General features: G+C 48.5%; 1 protein-coding gene across 1 annotated transcript in view; it reads left to right on the top strand.

Annotated features, from left to right (window-relative positions):
- The window catches only part of LOC122391162, a 115,104-nt gene that overhangs the window by 55,749 nt on the left and 40,041 nt on the right, over positions 1-19,314 (top strand). Inside the window, exons 2-3 of the mRNA XM_043384841.1 lie at positions 2,395-2,499; positions 10,705-10,836. Of these exons, the coding sequence (XP_043240776.1) occupies positions 2,405-2,499; positions 10,705-10,836 (227 nt within the window). The 5' untranslated portion in view covers positions 2,395-2,404. The remainder of the gene's footprint in view (positions 1-2,394; positions 2,500-10,704; positions 10,837-19,314) is intronic.

The following is a 19,314-nucleotide window of genomic DNA, read 5'->3' as shown; positions in this document are numbered from 1 at the left end:
CATTCACATTACGTGTTATAGCAAATGCGAGTCTATGTAGACGGCTGCCCCAACATGGCCGCCTGACCTACATGCTCGCTAGTATGGGGAGCCAATGGGCGTGTCCTATCTAGTCTGTATATCTATGACAAGTACCGGGGTTACATGAGCGATCCGTTCCAAATACGCACTACGCTAATGCGCATCAGCTCCCCACAAACGTATCTACGGCACCGGTTACATGAGACTAATTCGTTTTATCTACGTCAAACGGATCTTGTTTGGCTCACCCGGGCTGACTCCTCGACGGCCGGTAATTCGTATTACAAACGGAATAGGATTAGCGTACAGTCATGGCGCAGTTGCGGCATTTACCGGGACGACTGAACTAAATTTTAAATACTTATATCATTTGATAGGCTCAAAAACATTTAAAATTAACATGAAATCAAAAAATGAAACAAAGTTTTCTTGTTTTAAGTCAGTGGGCACTGATTCGCCATGCAGCGACAGCAGGGTGGTCAGAAAAAATTATCAAAATATTTCATTCATTTTATTTCACATGCAAAGACTAAACCAAAATACCAACATTTTTTTTGCTATTTTCTACGAGGCAGCCAATAAAAAAATGCTTAGTATTTTGCATTTTGACGCTTCCAGTCAGCAAAGAATAGTTCTTGTGAAATACGGCCCGAATCGTGTGCCTCGGACGTTTCGGTTACATGAGCGATCCGTTCCAAATACGCACTACGCTAATTCGCATCAGCTCCCCAAGAACGCATTCAGTGCACCGACTACATGAGCAAATTCGTATCAGTGACGTCAAACGGATCTAGTTTGGCTCTCGGCCCGATGCGCATTACAAACGGAATAGCATACAAATGTGGCGCACTTCCGTAGCAATAGAGGTGACTAAATTAAAAATTTATTATCTTATGTCTTTTTTTGCATTTAATCTGCTCAAAACATTCTCAATTAACTTAACAAAAAAAAAGTTGAACATAAAGTTGTCTTGCTTTGACTCATTGGGCAATTGCCTCTCTTGATTCGTCTGTAGTGCTGTCAGAAAAATGTTTCAACTGAAATTATGTGGATATTTACTATTTGGTTTTCACTATATTTATTGTTGAAAACTTGACAAAATACCGACATATTTTTTCAATATTATTTGAAAGGAAGAAAATGAAAAAAATACCTATTATTTTGCATTTTAATGTTTCTTTTTGCGAAGAAATAGTTCCTGTAATACGTATCTTGGTCCTATTCGCTTCTAAGCCTCTTTCCCAGCGGATTTTGTTCGGACCGCCGATTCGTATTAGCAGGTGGATACATGAGTCGGTAGTGCGCTCCTGATTCGCATTAGCGGTGAATCCGATCGTGATACGTATTTGCTTTGCTCATGTAACCGCGGATCGGATCGCCGATTCGCACTAGCAGGTGGCTACATGAGTCGGTAATGCGTTCCTAATTCGAATTAGCGGCTAAATACGTATTTACTGTGCTCATGTAACCCCGATAAAGATCTCTATGCACATGCGAGGGTTAAAGTCTCTGTTATGGCGCATCTGTTTTGAAATCCTTGATAACCTTGTGGAGAGGATGTGTAGAAGATGCATTGCTTTTTTGATGACTGTTAAATGTTTTTTTTTAGGCAATACCTCTTTGTTTACAGGTTATATTTTAACAGTTATTGAGTAGAATTGAGTTTCAAAATTGTGTTTATTTGTAGGGCCAGGTGAGTCAAAATCAGTCTGCTTGTGTTGTGGTTGAACAATGGGTGGCTGCTGCCTGCTGGGTGGGATGGTTACTGAAGTTGCCAAAATGTGGCATGTGGCATGAGGGGTTAGCTATACTCTGTTCCGTTTCAAGTTTGCAGCCGAAGTGCCCTGCTGAAGGCAGTCCGTGATTTCTGTATATACAGCTCCTGCATTTTAAGACGCAAATTCTTGAGTGGAGGAGCGATCTGCCGAAGAAACTCCGACTGCAACCTTGATATGGAACAGACTATAGAATAAACAATGCAGGTTTTTAGTATGCCGGTAATTTGTTCTGTTTTTGTTTTGTGTGTGTTTTTTGTGTGTTTATTTACCCTATAAAAATTTTTGTGGGGTGGTACGAAGGTGCCAGTAGCAACTCTTATCTTGGGGAATTTTCTTTATTTTGGGGGAAATTTTGAAACTCTTATCATTAACATCCCAATAAATTTCATTTTAACCAGGTAAAAATGGAATACTTTCTCTTTTTGAAAATGGTTTCACTGACAGGGTGACCGAAAATGTCCGATTTGGGGGGGGGGGGCTGACCGACCGATTACCGAATCGGTCAGCACATCTTTTCGGTAACCGATTTTTTTTGGTAACCGATTGACACCACTAGTGTGCGCTCAATGTAGGTTATCTGTCTGTCGTCCCACAGACCCAAGTCTATGGCGCCGTCCGAGCAGCGTGCACCGCGCGGGAGCTGTGCACAGGAGGAGTCCGACGACTCCGACAACTCCGACCGCCAGCGCCGCCAGAGGAGGTAGGTCCATTACCTCAGCGCCACAGGGGTGTGTGTGTGGGGGGTGGGGTGGGTGGGTGGGTGTGCACGGATGGTCACATTCATGGATGAAACAGTGAATTAACCAGATGCGACTACGTAATGTGACGATCACTAGCGGATCCAGAGGAGGGGCAGTTCCGGGGGGCATTTTGCAATTTCGATTTTTTTTTGCAACACACATTAACACCATGTCACCACCGCCGCCGCACAGAACAGAACTGAACTGTATTGTCCCATGGCCCGTGGTCCGGGGTAAGCGTGCGATCAAGAATCTGTCTCAACGGCCGACTCCTACTGCGACTTGCCTTGCCAGGTGACCTAGCGGTGCCGGGGCATTCGGTAACAGCCAATGATCAAAGGGCAGGCTGCGTCACAGACTGATCGGTTGTGGAGGTAGGAGCTCGTCAGCGCACAGTGGGCGATCCGGCCGGTCAGTGGCGTACCCAGGAATTTGCGAAGGACCAGGGCATTGGACGAGAGGGCGCCAATCAAGGAGGGCGCCAACAACAAGGAGGGCGCCACATATCTGAAACTTGAATGTGTCAGTTATGTTCGTACACGTGCGGAACGAACATAACTGACATACTGGACAGAGGGGCGCCACCCACCATCATCTAGGAGCGCGACGCTATCGATTGGAGGGGCGCCAATACTGGACAAAGGGGCGCCACCGGCCCACCATATCGTCTAGGAGGGCGCCACTATCACCAGAGGAGCGCCAATACTGCACAGAGGGGCTTCGCCATCAACTAGAAGCGCGCCGCTATCGACTGGAGGAGCGCCAACACTGGACAGAGGGGCGCCAGTCACTGAGGGCGCCGGGGACGATGAGCCAAAGGGACAGGGCATGCACGAAATGTCCTGTCACATACAGGACATTTCGTGCATGCCCTGTCCCTTTGGCTCATCGTCCCCGGCGCCCTCAGTGACTGGCGCCCCTCTGTCCAGTGTTGGCGCTCCTCCAGTCGATAGCGGCGCGCTTCTAGTTGATGGCGAAGCCCCTCTGTGCAGTATTGGCGCTCCTCTGGTGATAGTGGCGCCCTCCTAGACGATATGGTGGGCCGGTGGCGCCCCTTTGTCCAGTATTGGCGCCCCTCCAATCGATAGCGTCGCGCTCCTAGATGATGGTGGGTGGCGCCCCTCTGTCCAGTATGTCAGTTATGTTCGTTCCGCACGTGTACGAACATAACTGACACATTCAAGTTTCAGTGTTCCATAGTTCCATAGTTCCATAGTTTTGAAGCTAGAACCACAATATTTAGGAGCAACCTTCTTGAATATCCAATGAGCATATGTTTTAAATAAGGACTATCTCTTTTAGGATTTGTGCTCTGTGGCGAGCTTGCAATCTGCCTAATTGCCGCTCGAATAACGCATGAATACTTTTGAGGGTAGGTTGAAATTAATGACGATATGAGCTGGGTAGGACATCGAAATGGTGTGTACCTCCGTAGAAAATTGCTTCCAAGCCAACTTTTTATTCAAACGATTATGCCCTACCAATTTATACATACCATGAAACAGCGTAAATCTCGCCCGGCAAGGCCCCATTTCATAACGTGACCCAAGCAGCGGGTTTGGTTTTTGGTAAATAACTTCGCAAAAAATGGCCGCAGAAACACGATTTTGACATCGTCGTGTTCGCCTTGCTCAGGCGCGTCGAATGGTATACTTTTTGGTTCAGGTGAGGCCACCGTAAGGTGTTGACCTGTTTACCTCGAGTCAAGGTCAGGTCAGAGGTCTTCAAATCACAAAGTTGGTCGAATGAGGTCATATCGCATATCATTCGATTCGGCAGGTCTTCCGGAGTCCATTGGTGACCTTGTCGACTCTCTAGCTCAATTTGATCGGGAGTTATTGACGAAAAACTCGTATGATCCTAGTGACGTCATAAATGACGTCATGCAAGGTCAACAATGGACAAATGCAGCATCAGATCTTGCAAGGAGTGCATGAAGTAACGATTCCATGTACTTGAGACAATCGAATATCATTCCTGGCGCCAAAATAACAGTTTTCATATTTCCCCATTGACTTATAGGTGAGATCACGTGACCAACCTGACTTTATGTGACATTTAGGAAAAACCTGAGATAAAAAAGTTGTAAGACCTCTAAAGGACAATAAGTCCTGCAAGTCTCACCTCCCTGTGAAAGTTACTCTGGCACTGAGAGCGTTGCAAGGTTGCGACATCTGAGGATCGTGCAGAGGTTTATCTATGACGTCATAGGTCAGTGACCTGACCTGACTTGAAAGTGCGGTTGGTGTCACAAGATTTGGCGTGCATCAAAGGTCAGGTATGCCAAGTTGCATCTCTCTATTGTCTGGGTGTTTTGAGCTATCGCGAAAACACCTTTTGGGGCATTTACCACTTGTGCTCAAGTGCACCAAGCCACGGCCAATCCTTAGAAGAAAAAGGTGTCTGGATGCCAGGGCTGCAAGTGGCTGCAAATTTTCACTGGCTTCCCTAATAGATAGTGTCTTAGTGCATGCGATACAGCATTATTTTCAGTTCATCCTCGTAAAACTTTTTTGGCTGGGCTTGGTTAATTCAGTGAACGTAATGTTCAGTGGTAGAAAAAATATAAAAAGTTAACCTAATTATAAGACATTTTGAACTGATTTTGTCTACTTGCTTTCTCTGGTGGAATCGTCTAAACATCTAAATTTCACTTTCCATGCAAAATGGATGCTCAACACCTAGCAATTTCATCGTTCCGCAAAATATTCAAAGAGCGTAAAAATCGGCTGTGATTATCCCCCTTATGAAGTGTTACGGAACGCTGTCTTTAACGATACTTTTGTCTATGAAAAAATGTCTCCTGAACCACGCAAATGCACTAATCGTAATCTTTGATGAATTTTCTGTCGACTAGTATGCGTTATTTTCCAATTTTCGGGAAAAAGTGTCTTTGAGGTTTCGCGAGGCTAGACCGGCCCGATCGCCTACCGTGCAGCGGCGCGACTCTGGAATAGGGGAGACTCGGGAGGTATGGGCCGGTTTTGTGTAAAGGCAATTTTCTTCCAGTGGGCAGTGGCTAGACCCGGTTTTTCACTCTGTGTAGGTACATTCCACAGCATAAGTAATGTGACTTTTCAGTCCTGGGTATGTTCTGCTTCTGGAGCTTAGGAATAATTAGCTAGACCACAATGCAACTTTGAATGTAGTTAACCTGTATCGTTACCCTTGCAGCTGCAACTTTATCTATTGACGTCTTCTTTTCGATCACTCCGCATAAAGATATCGGCAGTCAAAACCATCCGTTGAGATTGGTAAAACCGCACATTACTTTAGCGGTGGGCTGTACGTGAAATTGCTTTTCGCCTGCATAGTGTGCCTGATATTAGGCATCTGGGACCAACTATTTTGTCTCGAGATAACTTTCAATAAAGCATGCGCTTTTTCGATCCATCAAAATACACCCGGAGGTATGGGCCGGTGCTATGTTTCATATTCTTTTCTCGACAATGAGAACAATACTCGTAGCTGGTATCGGCTGGTATCCACCTTGATCTCTCTTAGAGCCACCGCATGAGCGGCCAACAGCTTATTTCATGGAGGTCACTCGGGCACATAAGTATTTTGGTTAACTCAGTCATGCACCATGAAATAAGATAAACCAGCATAACGCCTTTTGGGGCGACTAACGGAGCGAGCGAGAGGGTGAGCCTTGCACGTGCGAAATTGCGAGGGGGTACCTCCAACTGAGTTGTGCACGGCACCCTACTAACCGGTCTCTAGCGATGTGCCAAATTTGAGCACAATCGGCCCAGCCGTTCTCGAGATCTGGAGGCGGCACCCTGCACGTGCGCACGTGCAAAATGGGTCCCAACTGACTTTTGCACGGCACCCTACTAACCGGTCCCTAACCATGTACCAACTTTGAGCGCCATCGGTCCAGCCGTTCTCGAGATCTGGAATCGACCCCTGCACGTGCGCACGTGCAGCAGCACCTCAACTCTGGCACATGGATATGCATTGCATAGTGGGTGCCTACTAGTGATGTCAATTACGGAAAATCGGAATACCGATACCAAACCAATTACCAACCAAAACCGTGGAGAAATACCGAAACCAAACCAACTTGGGAACATGAGGAAAATACCAACTTTTTACCGATTCCTTAGCCTCTTAAACATTAGCGAGGGTTCATGATACCAACAAAATACCAAACACATTAGGATTGAAATATCAAATACCGAGTTGGTATCGGTTTGGTATCGGTATACCAAAAAGTCGGTATCCGATTGACATCTCTAGTGCCTACCTACATGCCAACTTTCAGCGCAATCGGCCAAGTAGTTACCGAGATATTGCAACAATTGCAAAAGTGACACCTCTTCGTTTTGCACGTGGCACGTGCATAAGGGGTCACCCACATGCATCGGGAATAGTCCAATACTTGGTAGAAGGAATGAAGCTACCCTACAAAAATTACCGCATGTAAATCGGTCAAGTGGTTGCTGAGATATAAGCCTCGCAAAAGCGTGACCACGGCCGGCCGGCCGGCCGCTCATACTTAGAAATTTCCGTTAATCTAAGGAAAGACTACGCTCGCTTCGCTCGCTCCGTAATAATATTTTTTCTGTTCGAATGAAATTTTTAGTTCAATAATCGACCTTGCGCGGCAAAAATAAAACTTACTGAAGAGGACATTCAATGAAAGCATCATTTCATTGATTGAGGATCAACGGGGGTGGGTGGCCCGAGCCTCTCGGTTAGGACGCATGAATGTGCGTAGCATCTTAGCTCATATTCTTGCAACAAAGCTTCAAATTGTTTATCCAGTCCTAATTTGCATGCTTTAAACTTAATGTTAGAGCTGGTCTGACATCATAAAACGAGCCTGGTTCAAATTTATCACGAATTTTTGTATTTCCTACATGCCGGGGTATGTCTTAAGCACAGCACGAGCCGGGCAGTAAAACTATGTTCCAACATGCCGGGGTATGTCTTAAGCACAGCACGAGCCGGGCAGTAAAACAATGACCAAGTAACTGTCGGTGTCAAAATGCCATGTTATTTGATAGGCCGGGCCAAGATTCTTACAGATAAGGTTGGGACGCCAGTCACGTGATCCTTTTTCTGCTTTTCCCAACCCTACTCACGATTTTCATAAGCCTTGATTTATTCCTTGCACGGAGGCGTTTGTAGTTATTTTACATACAAAAACTAATTTAATGATATTTGAAATTAACAAACAGATTTTACTCGCAATCTCAAACAGAAATTGAATTTATTCGCGTTTCATTAATTTAATCAACTGACAACCATCACCCATCGTCCTCGATGTAGTCGAACTTGGCGCACTCATATAGTGTTCGAAGTTTGTGACGCTTACTTGTTGCTATGGCGACCGAGCAGTACCTACGATTTTCATTTGTCAACAAGTGCTTGCGGAGCTGCCGCTCACACTTTTGAACACAGTCTTTATGCGTCAGTTTATTTTATGCGTCATATCTGAAACATGTTTCGTGAGGCTCCAAAACCATTCAATTCATCTCCTTCAAAAGAAGTGTTTTGTAACATTTTCGATATGTTTTTTGGGCTTAATTGCTAGCTCCATTCATCTTATCTTGCGTGAGGATAGTCATCACTCGGGGACCAGTCGTTGAAAGCAAGGAACAACGACGAGAAGAAGGTCTTATAAAAAGTCGCAGCGATTGCATTGAGCATTAAATGACGAAAATATTTTTACCCCCCACCGCCTCAGGCGATCACGTGCTGTCACGCACCTGGGCCGGGCAGGAAACAAAAGTTTACTGCCCGGGTTTACTGCCCAGGGCAATGACCTCTGAACAGAGCTTATCGCATTAGCCCAGAGGTATAATTACCCAGGGAATGTATAATTGAAATCATTATTGCATGGTATTTGCATCGTAAAATTAGAAGACTAACATTTTTGGTAAAAAAATATCTGCTCTGCTTATAAAAGGCTTTGAAATATTTTGTATTGGTTACAAAGCCAAAATTATTTTTACCGGTGGAGCCTCAGGATCCAATACTCATTGTATTTAAAAACGGTTTTCTGCAAGAAACAAAACACACCAACAGGTCCATAAGTATGACAATTAAAAAAGACAGTCAGTAGCGATATAAGACGTAACCAAATATAAGTACGATAGAAGTAGTAACCAAATAAAAGAAACACATAGCACACAAACACATAAACGCAAAGAAAACTCACGGATTGTTTCAGGTTCTGCAGCCACCGGCAAGCACTTGACATAAGTTCGTTCGTACAGGTTCGTTCGTTCAAGTTCGTTCGTTCAGGTTCGTTCGTACAGGTTCGTTCGTTCAAGTTCGTTCGTTCAGGTTCGTTCGTTCAAGTTCGTTCAATTCGTCCCGCTTCGCGCCGCTCACCCGCTCACTGTCCTTTGGTGATTTTGTAAACGGACGCAAAGGCGGCGAGCACGAACAGCCGTCAAGTGTGATGGTAGCACGACTGAGTGACAAATTGGGAAAACAGTTGCAGAGCGCCGGGCGGAGTGAGGGAGAGAAGAACAAACGGGCAGTTCATTTTGTCGGTGAAAGCACGGGAGCAACATCACCTGCCATGTTTGAACGCTTGAAACCACGGAACGACTGCAAACTCGCGGCTAATGCGGGCCGACATACGCCGAATAGCGATTCCGGCCAAACATGATCTTTAAAAGTATAGGTCACATGCCAAAGGTCAGGGTCAGGGTCAAGAAATTTTCAGGGTAGGTGTAAAATTGATTAAAACGAGGTTACTTATAGTTAAGTCGCGATCGGCCGCTTTTTACGCGAGTTATTCTCGAAAAACCGAGGCGGATTTTTGACCCCCTATACGGTGAGGGTTAATACTTGTGTGTGTGTGTGACGTCAACTAGCAGCAGGGGCGGATCCAGAAAATCTCCAAGGGAGGGGCCATTAGAAACCAGGAGGCCCCCCCCCCCATAATCCCACCTGTTGGGGGCCCCATCTTCCCACTTGTTGGCCCCCCCCCCAAAAAAAAACTGCGTCTATTGAGCTTATCTAGCTGTTCAGGCAACATTTCAACATCTGTGCAGGCTTGAAGGCCCTCTGTGCAGGTTAGGAGGCCCTGTAAAAGTGGTCATCTCTGTGAGTATAAGAGACCTCCAAGTTATGAAAAGCTTTACCAATCTTCTAACAAAGAAGTCTTCTCAGCTAGTCTTCTAAGAAATAACTAAGTGGGTAGGTTAAAAAAAAACTCATCGGATTTCGGCCACTTTATTTTCAGGAGGCCCCCTTTTCAGCTTTTTAACTTTTTAACTTTTTATTTTATTTTTGAAAAAAAAAATCGGCCAAGGGGGGGGGGCATGGCCCCCATGGCCCCCCCCCTTGTATCCGCGCCTGACTAGCAGTCCAATCATTTACACTGTGTATAGTTCATTAGTTCTTAAGCAATCCATCGTCGTTTTCGGATATTACCTAGGTAGACGCAACAACCCTAGGGAGTTTTTCAAACTATTTGATCGTTCAGGGAGTTTGCAAACTCCCTATAGTTCGTTTTTTTTTCTAAGTTCGACCCTCACTGTAAACGTCTCTTTGAGCACAGCACGAGAATTGGTAGCTGAATTACTGAGAAAACTCGTTGGCGCACAGTGATTTCGCAGACGATCAATTGTATCAAAATTATTTCTACCTGGCTCCTTTTCCCCAGACTTGCAGCCCGGTATTTGCAACCTCACAAGGATCGAGGACTTGTCAAGAAGTATAACCGAACTAATTAATGAATTGCACGGCGTTTAACTTCACAGTACGAGTATATAATCGATGTTAGAAATTTATTTTGAAAATATTAGTTCATATCTCCAATACAAAGTGCGCTAACTCGAACTTAAAAAAACGAACTTGTAGGTAGTTTGCAAACTAACTGATTTCTCATACTCCCTGTAACATATATATCACAACTTATAATGCAGTTTGAAAACATCCTGAGTACTTCCCGGAAATCTAGCAATATTGGTAATGCCGATATTGGCAACCTATTAGCAATCGGTACTTTGGCTGCATTTATGCCATTTCACTTTCAAATCCCATTTTTGGTCGTCGTAGCTTCTACGGACATTCCGTACAAGTTTTCGGACCTTCCAAAACTTGTAGGGACACTGTGCGCAGTGCCTCCGTAGTGGTGGTGACGCCCATGAATGCCGGCCGTGTCACTGCACGGGACTGTCGGTACTGTTTGCCGCCAGGCAGGAGAGTCTACAGCGGCGAGAAGAGCGTCAGCAGAGGAGGCACCGCAAGGAGCTGGTCGAGCGGCTGCTGTTCGAGCACGAGCAGCAGCAGCAGCAGCAGCAGCAGCAGCGCGCCGGCCACTGGGCCAGGTACGGTCACCAGCACTTGCTACTAATCACCTCGTCTTTGGTCAGTAGTTTGAAGACCTATCAGTCGCGCAAGATACTTTAACCCGCGCCGGGCCGGTGTTCCGCGACTTCCGCGCCGGGCCGGGGGGTCTGAACACCCCCCCCCCCGTCTAACTCGGCTCCTGGGCCACGTAGTGACACGCGGTAAGCGGCATTCGAAAGAGCGTCAAAAATAATGACGGAAACACTTCGGTCATTTTTTGGGTCAGGTCAAAGGTCAGGTCGCCAGAGGTAATCAAAGGTCAAATGTAGGCTATTTGAACTGATTTGGAAACTGTCCACGGTTATCTCGGGAACCAATAGAGCTACAGCGCCGCGGAAAAGCGCATTTGATAGCCCTTTTACAGACCTTTCTGAGTATTGTTCTCAGATTTGACCTCAGGTCAACGGTTTAGCCTCCAGAGAGCAAAAACTGTAAAAATAGCCGTTTTCACCAAAAACAGTTTTTCGGTAATAATTTTTTATTCAAGCAAGCGACGACATTACTTTTGCCAGCATCGTGTTCCTCTCGTCGAGACGCGTCGAGAGAACTATTCGCTGACCTTAAAAGGTCATTTTGAAAATTTGACCTCAGGTCAAGGTCATGACCTGACCGGAAAGGGTTATGTTGCATATCGGTCTATCTGTATCGTCGTGCTGAATACATCTGACGTATTTTCATCGCTCTAGCACGTCTCTATCAAAAGTTATAGCCAAAAAACTGCTTGTGACCGTTCATGACTTGAGATGACCTCAGGGGCACACAGAGGGGTCAGAGGTGCATTTTTCCGATTCAGTGTGTCATGTTTACCCATGAACCGATGTTTGAGACGGTTTTGAACACCATTCGTCCACAAGAGGCGCATTTCAATTTCCTCCCATTGACTTATAATGGAGAGGAGAGGTCGCAAAATTGACCTGACCTCTTAGGTCACCGATATCAAAATTCCGAGATAAACATTTTGTACAGACTGTTAGTATTATCAATTGCTGAAAGTTTTAAGGCGATCGTTCAGTCGGTGTAGCTCTGACGAGGATTGAAACTTTTTCTGAGGTGAGGTCACTTGACGTGACCAGGGCCTCGTTTCATAAAAGGAATTACTTACGGCGTTCCGTCAATTATGCCAGATTTGGCGTATTTGATGCCAATTCGGTTTCATAAAGCCGGAGACCGGAGTAATTCACGCCATCGAAATTACGGAGCTTCATTTACGGCAAATGCTTGATTCCGGACCAATTGATGCCATTTGGGTTTCATAAAACGACGTAATTAACGCCAAATATTTTATCAAGTTCTTGATATCAGTGGTGTAAACCAGCTGCCGGACATTGGTCACGTGACCACATTTTCCGTTTGACCCTGAGTTGGCACCAGATTTTGTCGACAGATGTGGCGCAGCTTATTTTACTGCATTATTTTAGATACTAAATATTTAGACGTGTGGTGGTAAATGATACCATGCAAATGATATTTAATCATCGGTGACTGTCGCCACGTGTCCTCTGGTATTTCACACGCCAACGACACTTATTTAGCCGGATGATAGACAAGGACTGTAGGAGAGCGATGGGTAGATAAGGATGGTGAGGAAGACGCCAGCCGCTGCCCGATTCCAGCCTCTCGATGGCGAGACCACTGTAATCGGACAGATCAACCGATACTCCGGCGCCTCGATGGCAAGGTTAGCCGGAGCCGACTGGTCGCACCCCTGTCTGAGCGGAGACCCCGCACCCGAGCCTCGATGGCAAGACCCGGGGAACGAGTTTAAGCTCAGTGACTCGATGGCGAGACACTGTGGCCGCCTCCCTCACACACCCCGGAAGAGGCCTTGTTATGAGTCCCGGATGAAAGGAAATGATCGGCTACTCGCACGCTGAGAAGACTCGCTGCTGTTCACTATCCTCACCAACACTGTTTCTCGAGTGCACTTGATGTATTGTGTCCCATCACTTTGCAGCACAAATCTTACGACCACAATCCCAGACAGACACACACCTGCTCCACTCCATCCCGTCTCGGACCCCAACTGGCCCGCCAGTCCGGTGGCGGCCCGGCATAGCCTCGCTAGTGCCCGCGGCGCAGCCCACCAGCAGCCAATCGCCGGGCCGCCCGATCGCGCGGGTCACCGCCCGGGCCAGGTTAAACATACCTCCCGGCGCCATGTGGCCTCAGCGGCCGGTCCGCACGCTGCGCGGCCCGGCCGGAGGATAAACTGATGCAGCCGTCGGCAACATCCTCCCCCACCGTGTTGCACAGCAGGGCAACACTTACAACAACGCAACCGACGCTGCATCAAACATCTGCTCCGAGGCAAACAACGCACAAAACAACATCAAACCACGCATCCTTGAGTCTCGCCCGCCGACCACCTACTCCTTACAAACATACATTGATACACGGCACATACATGCTATCGCAACTCCCACACAATGATCCTCACGCACAAACAGGCGAGGCACGCCCATTGCAGTTGGAGGGGACAGCAGACTAGCACCGGAACCTTACCACGAGCAGATTCACCAGTCCTACGTGAGAGGGCCTCCGTATCGTATGGGACGGGCTGAAGACGTCTCCAGCTCGCCACCGTCCAGCGCACTGCTCGTGCCAAGACTGCCACAGCGCAGGCCATGGCATCTGATGTGGTGCAGCCACCACTGATGGGGTAGTCGTAGAGGTCGCCGCCTCCATCGCTGACATAGCCGCCCACGATACTGCCACCAGCGTCGAGGCAGCCCCCGCCACCGCTGTGGTGGCTGCAGAGGTGGCCGCCACCGGCGCTGAGACTGCCGGCGAGATCGCCGCCCCCGGCGCCGTGGCAGCCGCCGAGATCTTCGCCCTCCATTTTGAGATAGCCGCCTAGGGCGTCGCTGCTTACGACGAGGTAGCCGCCTGCGGCGAAGCAACCAAGCAGATCGCTGCTTCCCGCGCCGCCGGAGACGATGTCGTGGCGGCAGCTGTCGCCTCGCTCTTCCGAATATCTTCTTTCCTATCTTTTTCCTGTTTCTCTGGGACTGGTTCTGATACCCAGGAGTTGCCGGTTCCTCTTTTTCTATAAAGAGTCCTGCTCTCCTCTTCTCCCCCACCATCCCGGCATGGTCCAAGATCTCCAGTTCTCCGACATCATTTTCGTAGACCGCCTCCGGTTCGTTGACCTTACAGTGGCTTCTCGCTGTCCATCCTTCATCGACAACAGTTTCTTCAACATCTCTTGACTGACAACGCACAAATGTGACCTGCCGCTTTGCGCACGGTATCATGGTGGATATTGAGCCAGTCAGAGTCCAGCCTAAATCCGTTCGGACTGCGACCGGCATTCCAGGACCTCCCACTCTGACTTCTCGTTGCAGTACGGCTCCCAGGACGTTAGCTCCAAGAAGCAGCTCAACCGGTGAGCCGTTGTACTGTCGCAGGTCTAGATCCTGCAGGTGCTTCCAACTCCTGAGCTGCTTGCTGTTCACACTGGGTGGGGTCACATTCAGTTTTGGTACTGACCATACTTCAGGCACCACAATACGTTCTTTGCTAACAGCTGCGCTCACAGGACTGACCGCCAACTGAACCCGAAGGGAGAGTTGTGTAAGGCCACTCCCTTCCACGTTCTGGAGCTGCAAGTTTTCTCGCGTACCTCTGACGCCAATGTTCTTCAGAACCGCTTCGCTGCAGAAAGAAGTCTGCGATCCAGGGTCCAGCAGCGCTACTACGTCTATGTCTCCGGTCGGACCGTGTATCCGCACCGGCACCAACTGCAGCAGCGTATCAGTCGTCTCCGTTAGAGTAGCACCGACGATGCGGCTTCCTTCTCGTGCCGAGGTCTTTGGTTCTGTTTGCTCCTCGTCATTCTCAGTAGCATCTCTGTCCACATGAATTAGTCGATGATGGATTGCGGTGCATCCATTCCAGTTGCAGCGCCTTGCAGATCGACAAACTCTCATCAAGTGTCCCTTGTTCAGGCAGCCCCAACACAGTCGCTCCTTGGTCACTACAGCCAGCCTCTCCTCCACAGTCTTCGACTGAAACTCAGAGCAGTCTTGGAGCTTGTGTTGTTCTTCACACAGAACACACCACCAGCATCTTCGGCTTTCTCCGTGAGAAGACACAGCCGATGTGTTCTGTGTTCTCTGGGCGTAAGCTTCTCGTGGAGATACAGAACACTTCCCGTCTTCTTCATCACGATTGTGGAAGGTTGAGTGCCTGAGAATGGCAACTTCCGTGTCCAGCCACTTGCTGAAGATATCCAGGGTGGGTCGACCTGGATACAGCTTGTGGACCTCACGTCCCCACTGATGCATCAGCTCCCACGGCAGTTTTGAGACGACTCGGCGCAGGTTCTCGCTCGCTCCCAGGTCATCGTAGTATCTCAGAGCTTGCAATGTCAAGACAGTGTTACTGATGGTAGAATTAAACCTCTCCATGGATGCCAGGTCACTGACTGATGGTGCTGGAACCGAGAACATTGAGCTGAGACACGCTTGGCTGATGACACCTTCCTGGCCGAATCGCTCGTGCAGTCTTGCCAGCGCTTGGTGGTACATCCTTCCATCGAATCGGAGGCCTTCGATAGCTTCCCGGGCAGCCCCATCCACAGTCTGTTGCAGATGTGCCATTCTTTCCGTATCCGACAGGGACGCCTGGTCATGTATCAGCACCTTGAAGAGGCTGATCCAGCTGGGCCACTCACTTGGATCTCCGCAGAACCGTGGCAGGCTGAGACGCGGAATGCTGTTGGCGAAAGCTGACATCTCCGGTGACTGTGGCACCTGTTTCTCATGTCGCTGACCTTGTACTGGCCAGGTGTTTGGATTTAGTACTGAGCCAAACACTTCCGGTGATATCATGGCACCGTCACCCGTTAATCTGGACTCATTTGCCGCTGCCTCCGTGTGTTGACCTCCTCTGCCGGGAACGTCCATACCACCAGGTAGTTCAGCTGATCGTTGCACATCCTCATCTTTGGCATGTACTTTTCTCTCTTTGGCAGCCGCTTCATCAAAATCATGCCGACGATCCCAGTTCAGTTCGTCTTCCGCAGCCTGATACATGTGCACCTTCCGAGCAGCTCCGTCGCGGGCCTCTTCAGCTATTCTGAGCTGTAGCACCCTAGCGCGTTCATCTAATTCCTGTCTTTCTTTCATGTTCCGACGACTCTCTTCCACTTGAGCTTGGAGGTCCCGCAGCTTGCGATCAGCGTCCTCCAGTTCCACAGCAGCCTCTCTGGATCGAACTGAAACAGCGGTGCCTGCTGAGGTGCGTGACTTGGCACGACTTCGAGTGTGACGGGAGGTGGCAGCTGATGACTTGGCTTCATCCAACTCTTGAAGGTACAGCTGGATCTTCCCCTGGATCAACAATTCCTCGTCTTCGAGGCGATCGGCATATTCTTGAGCTTCTTGGAGTTCGTCGTCTCCAAGTTTGCTTTCATAAGTCTGATACACCTTTCTCAGGTCGGTGAAGGCTTCTTCCAGCCTCGTGCTGATGTGCTCGATACGATCGCGGGTCGCTTTTCTTGATAGCTCGACCTCAACCGCTTTGCTGACCCTGGTCGCAGCAGCCCTCTTGCAACCACGCTGCCGGCGCAGATCAGCAAGCTCCTGCTCTCTGATATCATTAAAAGCTCCATCTGCAGTCGGATCGGGCCGTTTGACATCCTTTGCCTCTTCTTTTTCTATCCCCATCGTCTCCTGTTCAGCTCACTGGTCGCAATCCGGCCCGCGGAGGACCAGAAATGTCGCCACGTGTCCTCTGGTATTTCACACGCCAACGACACTTATTTAGCCGGATGATAGACAAGGACTGTAGGAGAGCGATGGGTAGATAAGGATGGTGAGGAAGACGCCAGCCGCTGCCCGATTCCAGCCTCTCGATGGCGAGACCACTGTAATCGGACAGATCAACCGATACTCCGGCGCCTCGATGGCAAGGTTAGCCGGAGCCGACTGGTCGCACCCCTGTCTGAGCGGAGACCCCGCACCCGAGCCTCGATGGCAAGACCCGGGGAACGAGTTTAAGCTCAGTGACTCGATGGCGAGACACTGTGGCCGCCTCCCTCACACACCCCGGAAGAGGCCTTGTTATGAGTCCCGGATGAAAGGAAATGATCGGCTACTCGCACGCTGAGAAGACTCGCTGCTGTTCACTATCCTCACCAACACTGTTTCTCGAGTGCACTTGATGTATTGTGTCCCATCACTTTGCAGCACAAATCTTACGACCACAATCCCAGACAGACACACACCTGCTCCACTCCATCCCGTCTCGGACCCCAACTGGCCCGCCAGTCCGGTGGCGGCCCGGCATAGCCTCGCTAGTGCCCGCGGCGCAGCCCACCAGCAGCCAATCGCCGGGCCGCCCGATCGCGCGGGTCACCGCCCGGGCCAGGTTAAACATGCCTCCCGGCGCCATGTGGCCTCAGCGGCCGGTCCGCACGCTGCGCGGCCCGGCCGGAGGATAAACTGATGCAGCCGTCGGCAACAGTGACATAGTTACAATTGAAGCTTGAATAGCATCAATAAAATACAATAAAACTATTATTAGGTACTCTTCCATTGATTTTATTGTGTTTGCAGGCATAAGTAGAAACTGAAGAGCTGAGCCTGCAGCTTACAGTTGTTCTATAACTCTCAATGCATAAATCAAGGCTGCTGAGGGCTGCAAATTTGTTTCACTTATCTTTAATAACTTATACCCTACCTTCATCAACCATTATCTGTAAGAATCTTGCATCGACCATCACCAGACTTATTAGTTTTTTAGCATAGTTACCTACGCCCCGGCCGCGAGAGTGGGCGGGTACGACTCCCTCGCCCTAATTGAGCTAGCCTCGCGGGAAAAACGAGCATGTGTGCCATTACGGGAACGGGGACGCAGCGATTGATGCACGGTTTAAAAGTCTCAGGTCAACTGGTGGCCTCTGACGGTCAGGTCAAGTGCCCCGAGGGCCAAAGTACGATTTCGGGTTTTGAGAAAAAACTTTGCCAAAAAACGGCGCAGCGCACTATGGTTGGAAACGGCCTCACGGATGGCCGTGGGCAATTTCGGAATATATGTATATTTGGGGTGTCATTCTGTTGGAAATTGATGAAATGTTTTGAATAGGGCAAAAAAATTATTTAGTTGCACATTTAGTCTCCATTATTGTACGTGGAATCGGGAGTTTCTGATAGTGGCTTTTTTGGTGCGCCGTCAAAGGTTTAAACAACCGCGCTGGTGATAGCATGTGGAGTACCTCCATGACGTTGTAAAACTGGATTATTATGTATCAAAATAATCCTTGTTATGTTGGCTATCGAGTGGAGTGACTCTTTTTCCCATGCGTGTTCAAAATCAGGAACGGCATTGCATTCTGTTTGCAGTGTCACCACAGCAATATTTGCAAAATTACGTTTATGTTTCATTGGACATACAAAAAGTTCTCCATCGACCTCCATTGAGCTTTTTGGCAGAATAAATCTCTGTTCAATTCTGCGTAAGGGGAACGTAAAAGCAGACTGCGCACTTGTGCGCAAAATCGTCCGTGAAGCTTCATCTCCCGAGGCGTACCTACCCGTCGCTTCGTTAGCACCAGGTCGGCTCGTCAGTCTTGCAATCGCTTATCCTTATAAATGATGGTAAGAAGCAGGGTTGCGGAGTCGTGGTGGCGCCAAATCCGACTCCGACTACGACTCCGACTCCTGACTCGTTGCCATGACTCCAGCCAACTCTGTCTCCGACTCCGGACCCCTGCCAGTGTTTCGGAGTCGTGATGGAGCTGTTCCGATTCGGACCGACTCCGACTTCCACTGCGGGCTCCTGACCGACCCCGACTCCGACTCCGACTCCTGGCTCGTTGCCACGACTCTGGGCGACTCTGACTCCGACTCCGACTCTGACTCCGACTCTGACTTCGACTCCGCACCCCTCGTAAGAAGTAACTGCTCGCCCCTGCACCTGGAGTATGGATATCGTGCAAACGTGTATGGATATCCTGGAGTATGGATATGGATATCCACCGACAGAGCAGACATACAGACATGCTGTAAACGCCATTACACTGCCAATACCATGGCAAATCAAATGGCTATCTATGGTTTTTGATCATCGTTCTACATTTTCCAAAATCTTGAACTGAATGTTGGCAATTTCTCGTGGTTACTTCACGACCATGATGCATGCATTTCTGAAATTGATCTTTTTTCAACCAGCCACGTACTCGTATGATAAAATGAATGTCACCATCGTGTTCTACGCCCAAAAGTACCCATAAAACATGTGTCATGCATGGGCTGCGAATAGGTACCAGTTTTAATTTTCGGGGTTATGTGCTTACCTGATTGACCTGACTTTGACCCTGGCCAGTGGCCTATGTTTGACTGACCCCTACATTGATCTGACACTCTTTTAGCACTTATATGAAGGGTTGTGACAGTTGTGACAGCTGTGACAGATTGTTTAGGACCAACTGATGACTGAATTTATTTAGGACC

Source organism: Amphibalanus amphitrite, unplaced genomic scaffold (assembly GCF_019059575.1).
Source record: "Amphibalanus amphitrite isolate SeventyFive unplaced genomic scaffold, NRLGWU_Aamphi_draft 000424F_arrow, whole genome shotgun sequence".
Lineage (NCBI taxonomy): Eukaryota > Metazoa > Arthropoda > Thecostraca > Balanomorpha > Balanidae > Amphibalanus > Amphibalanus amphitrite.
This window is presented reverse-complemented; position numbering and strand designations above follow the sequence as displayed.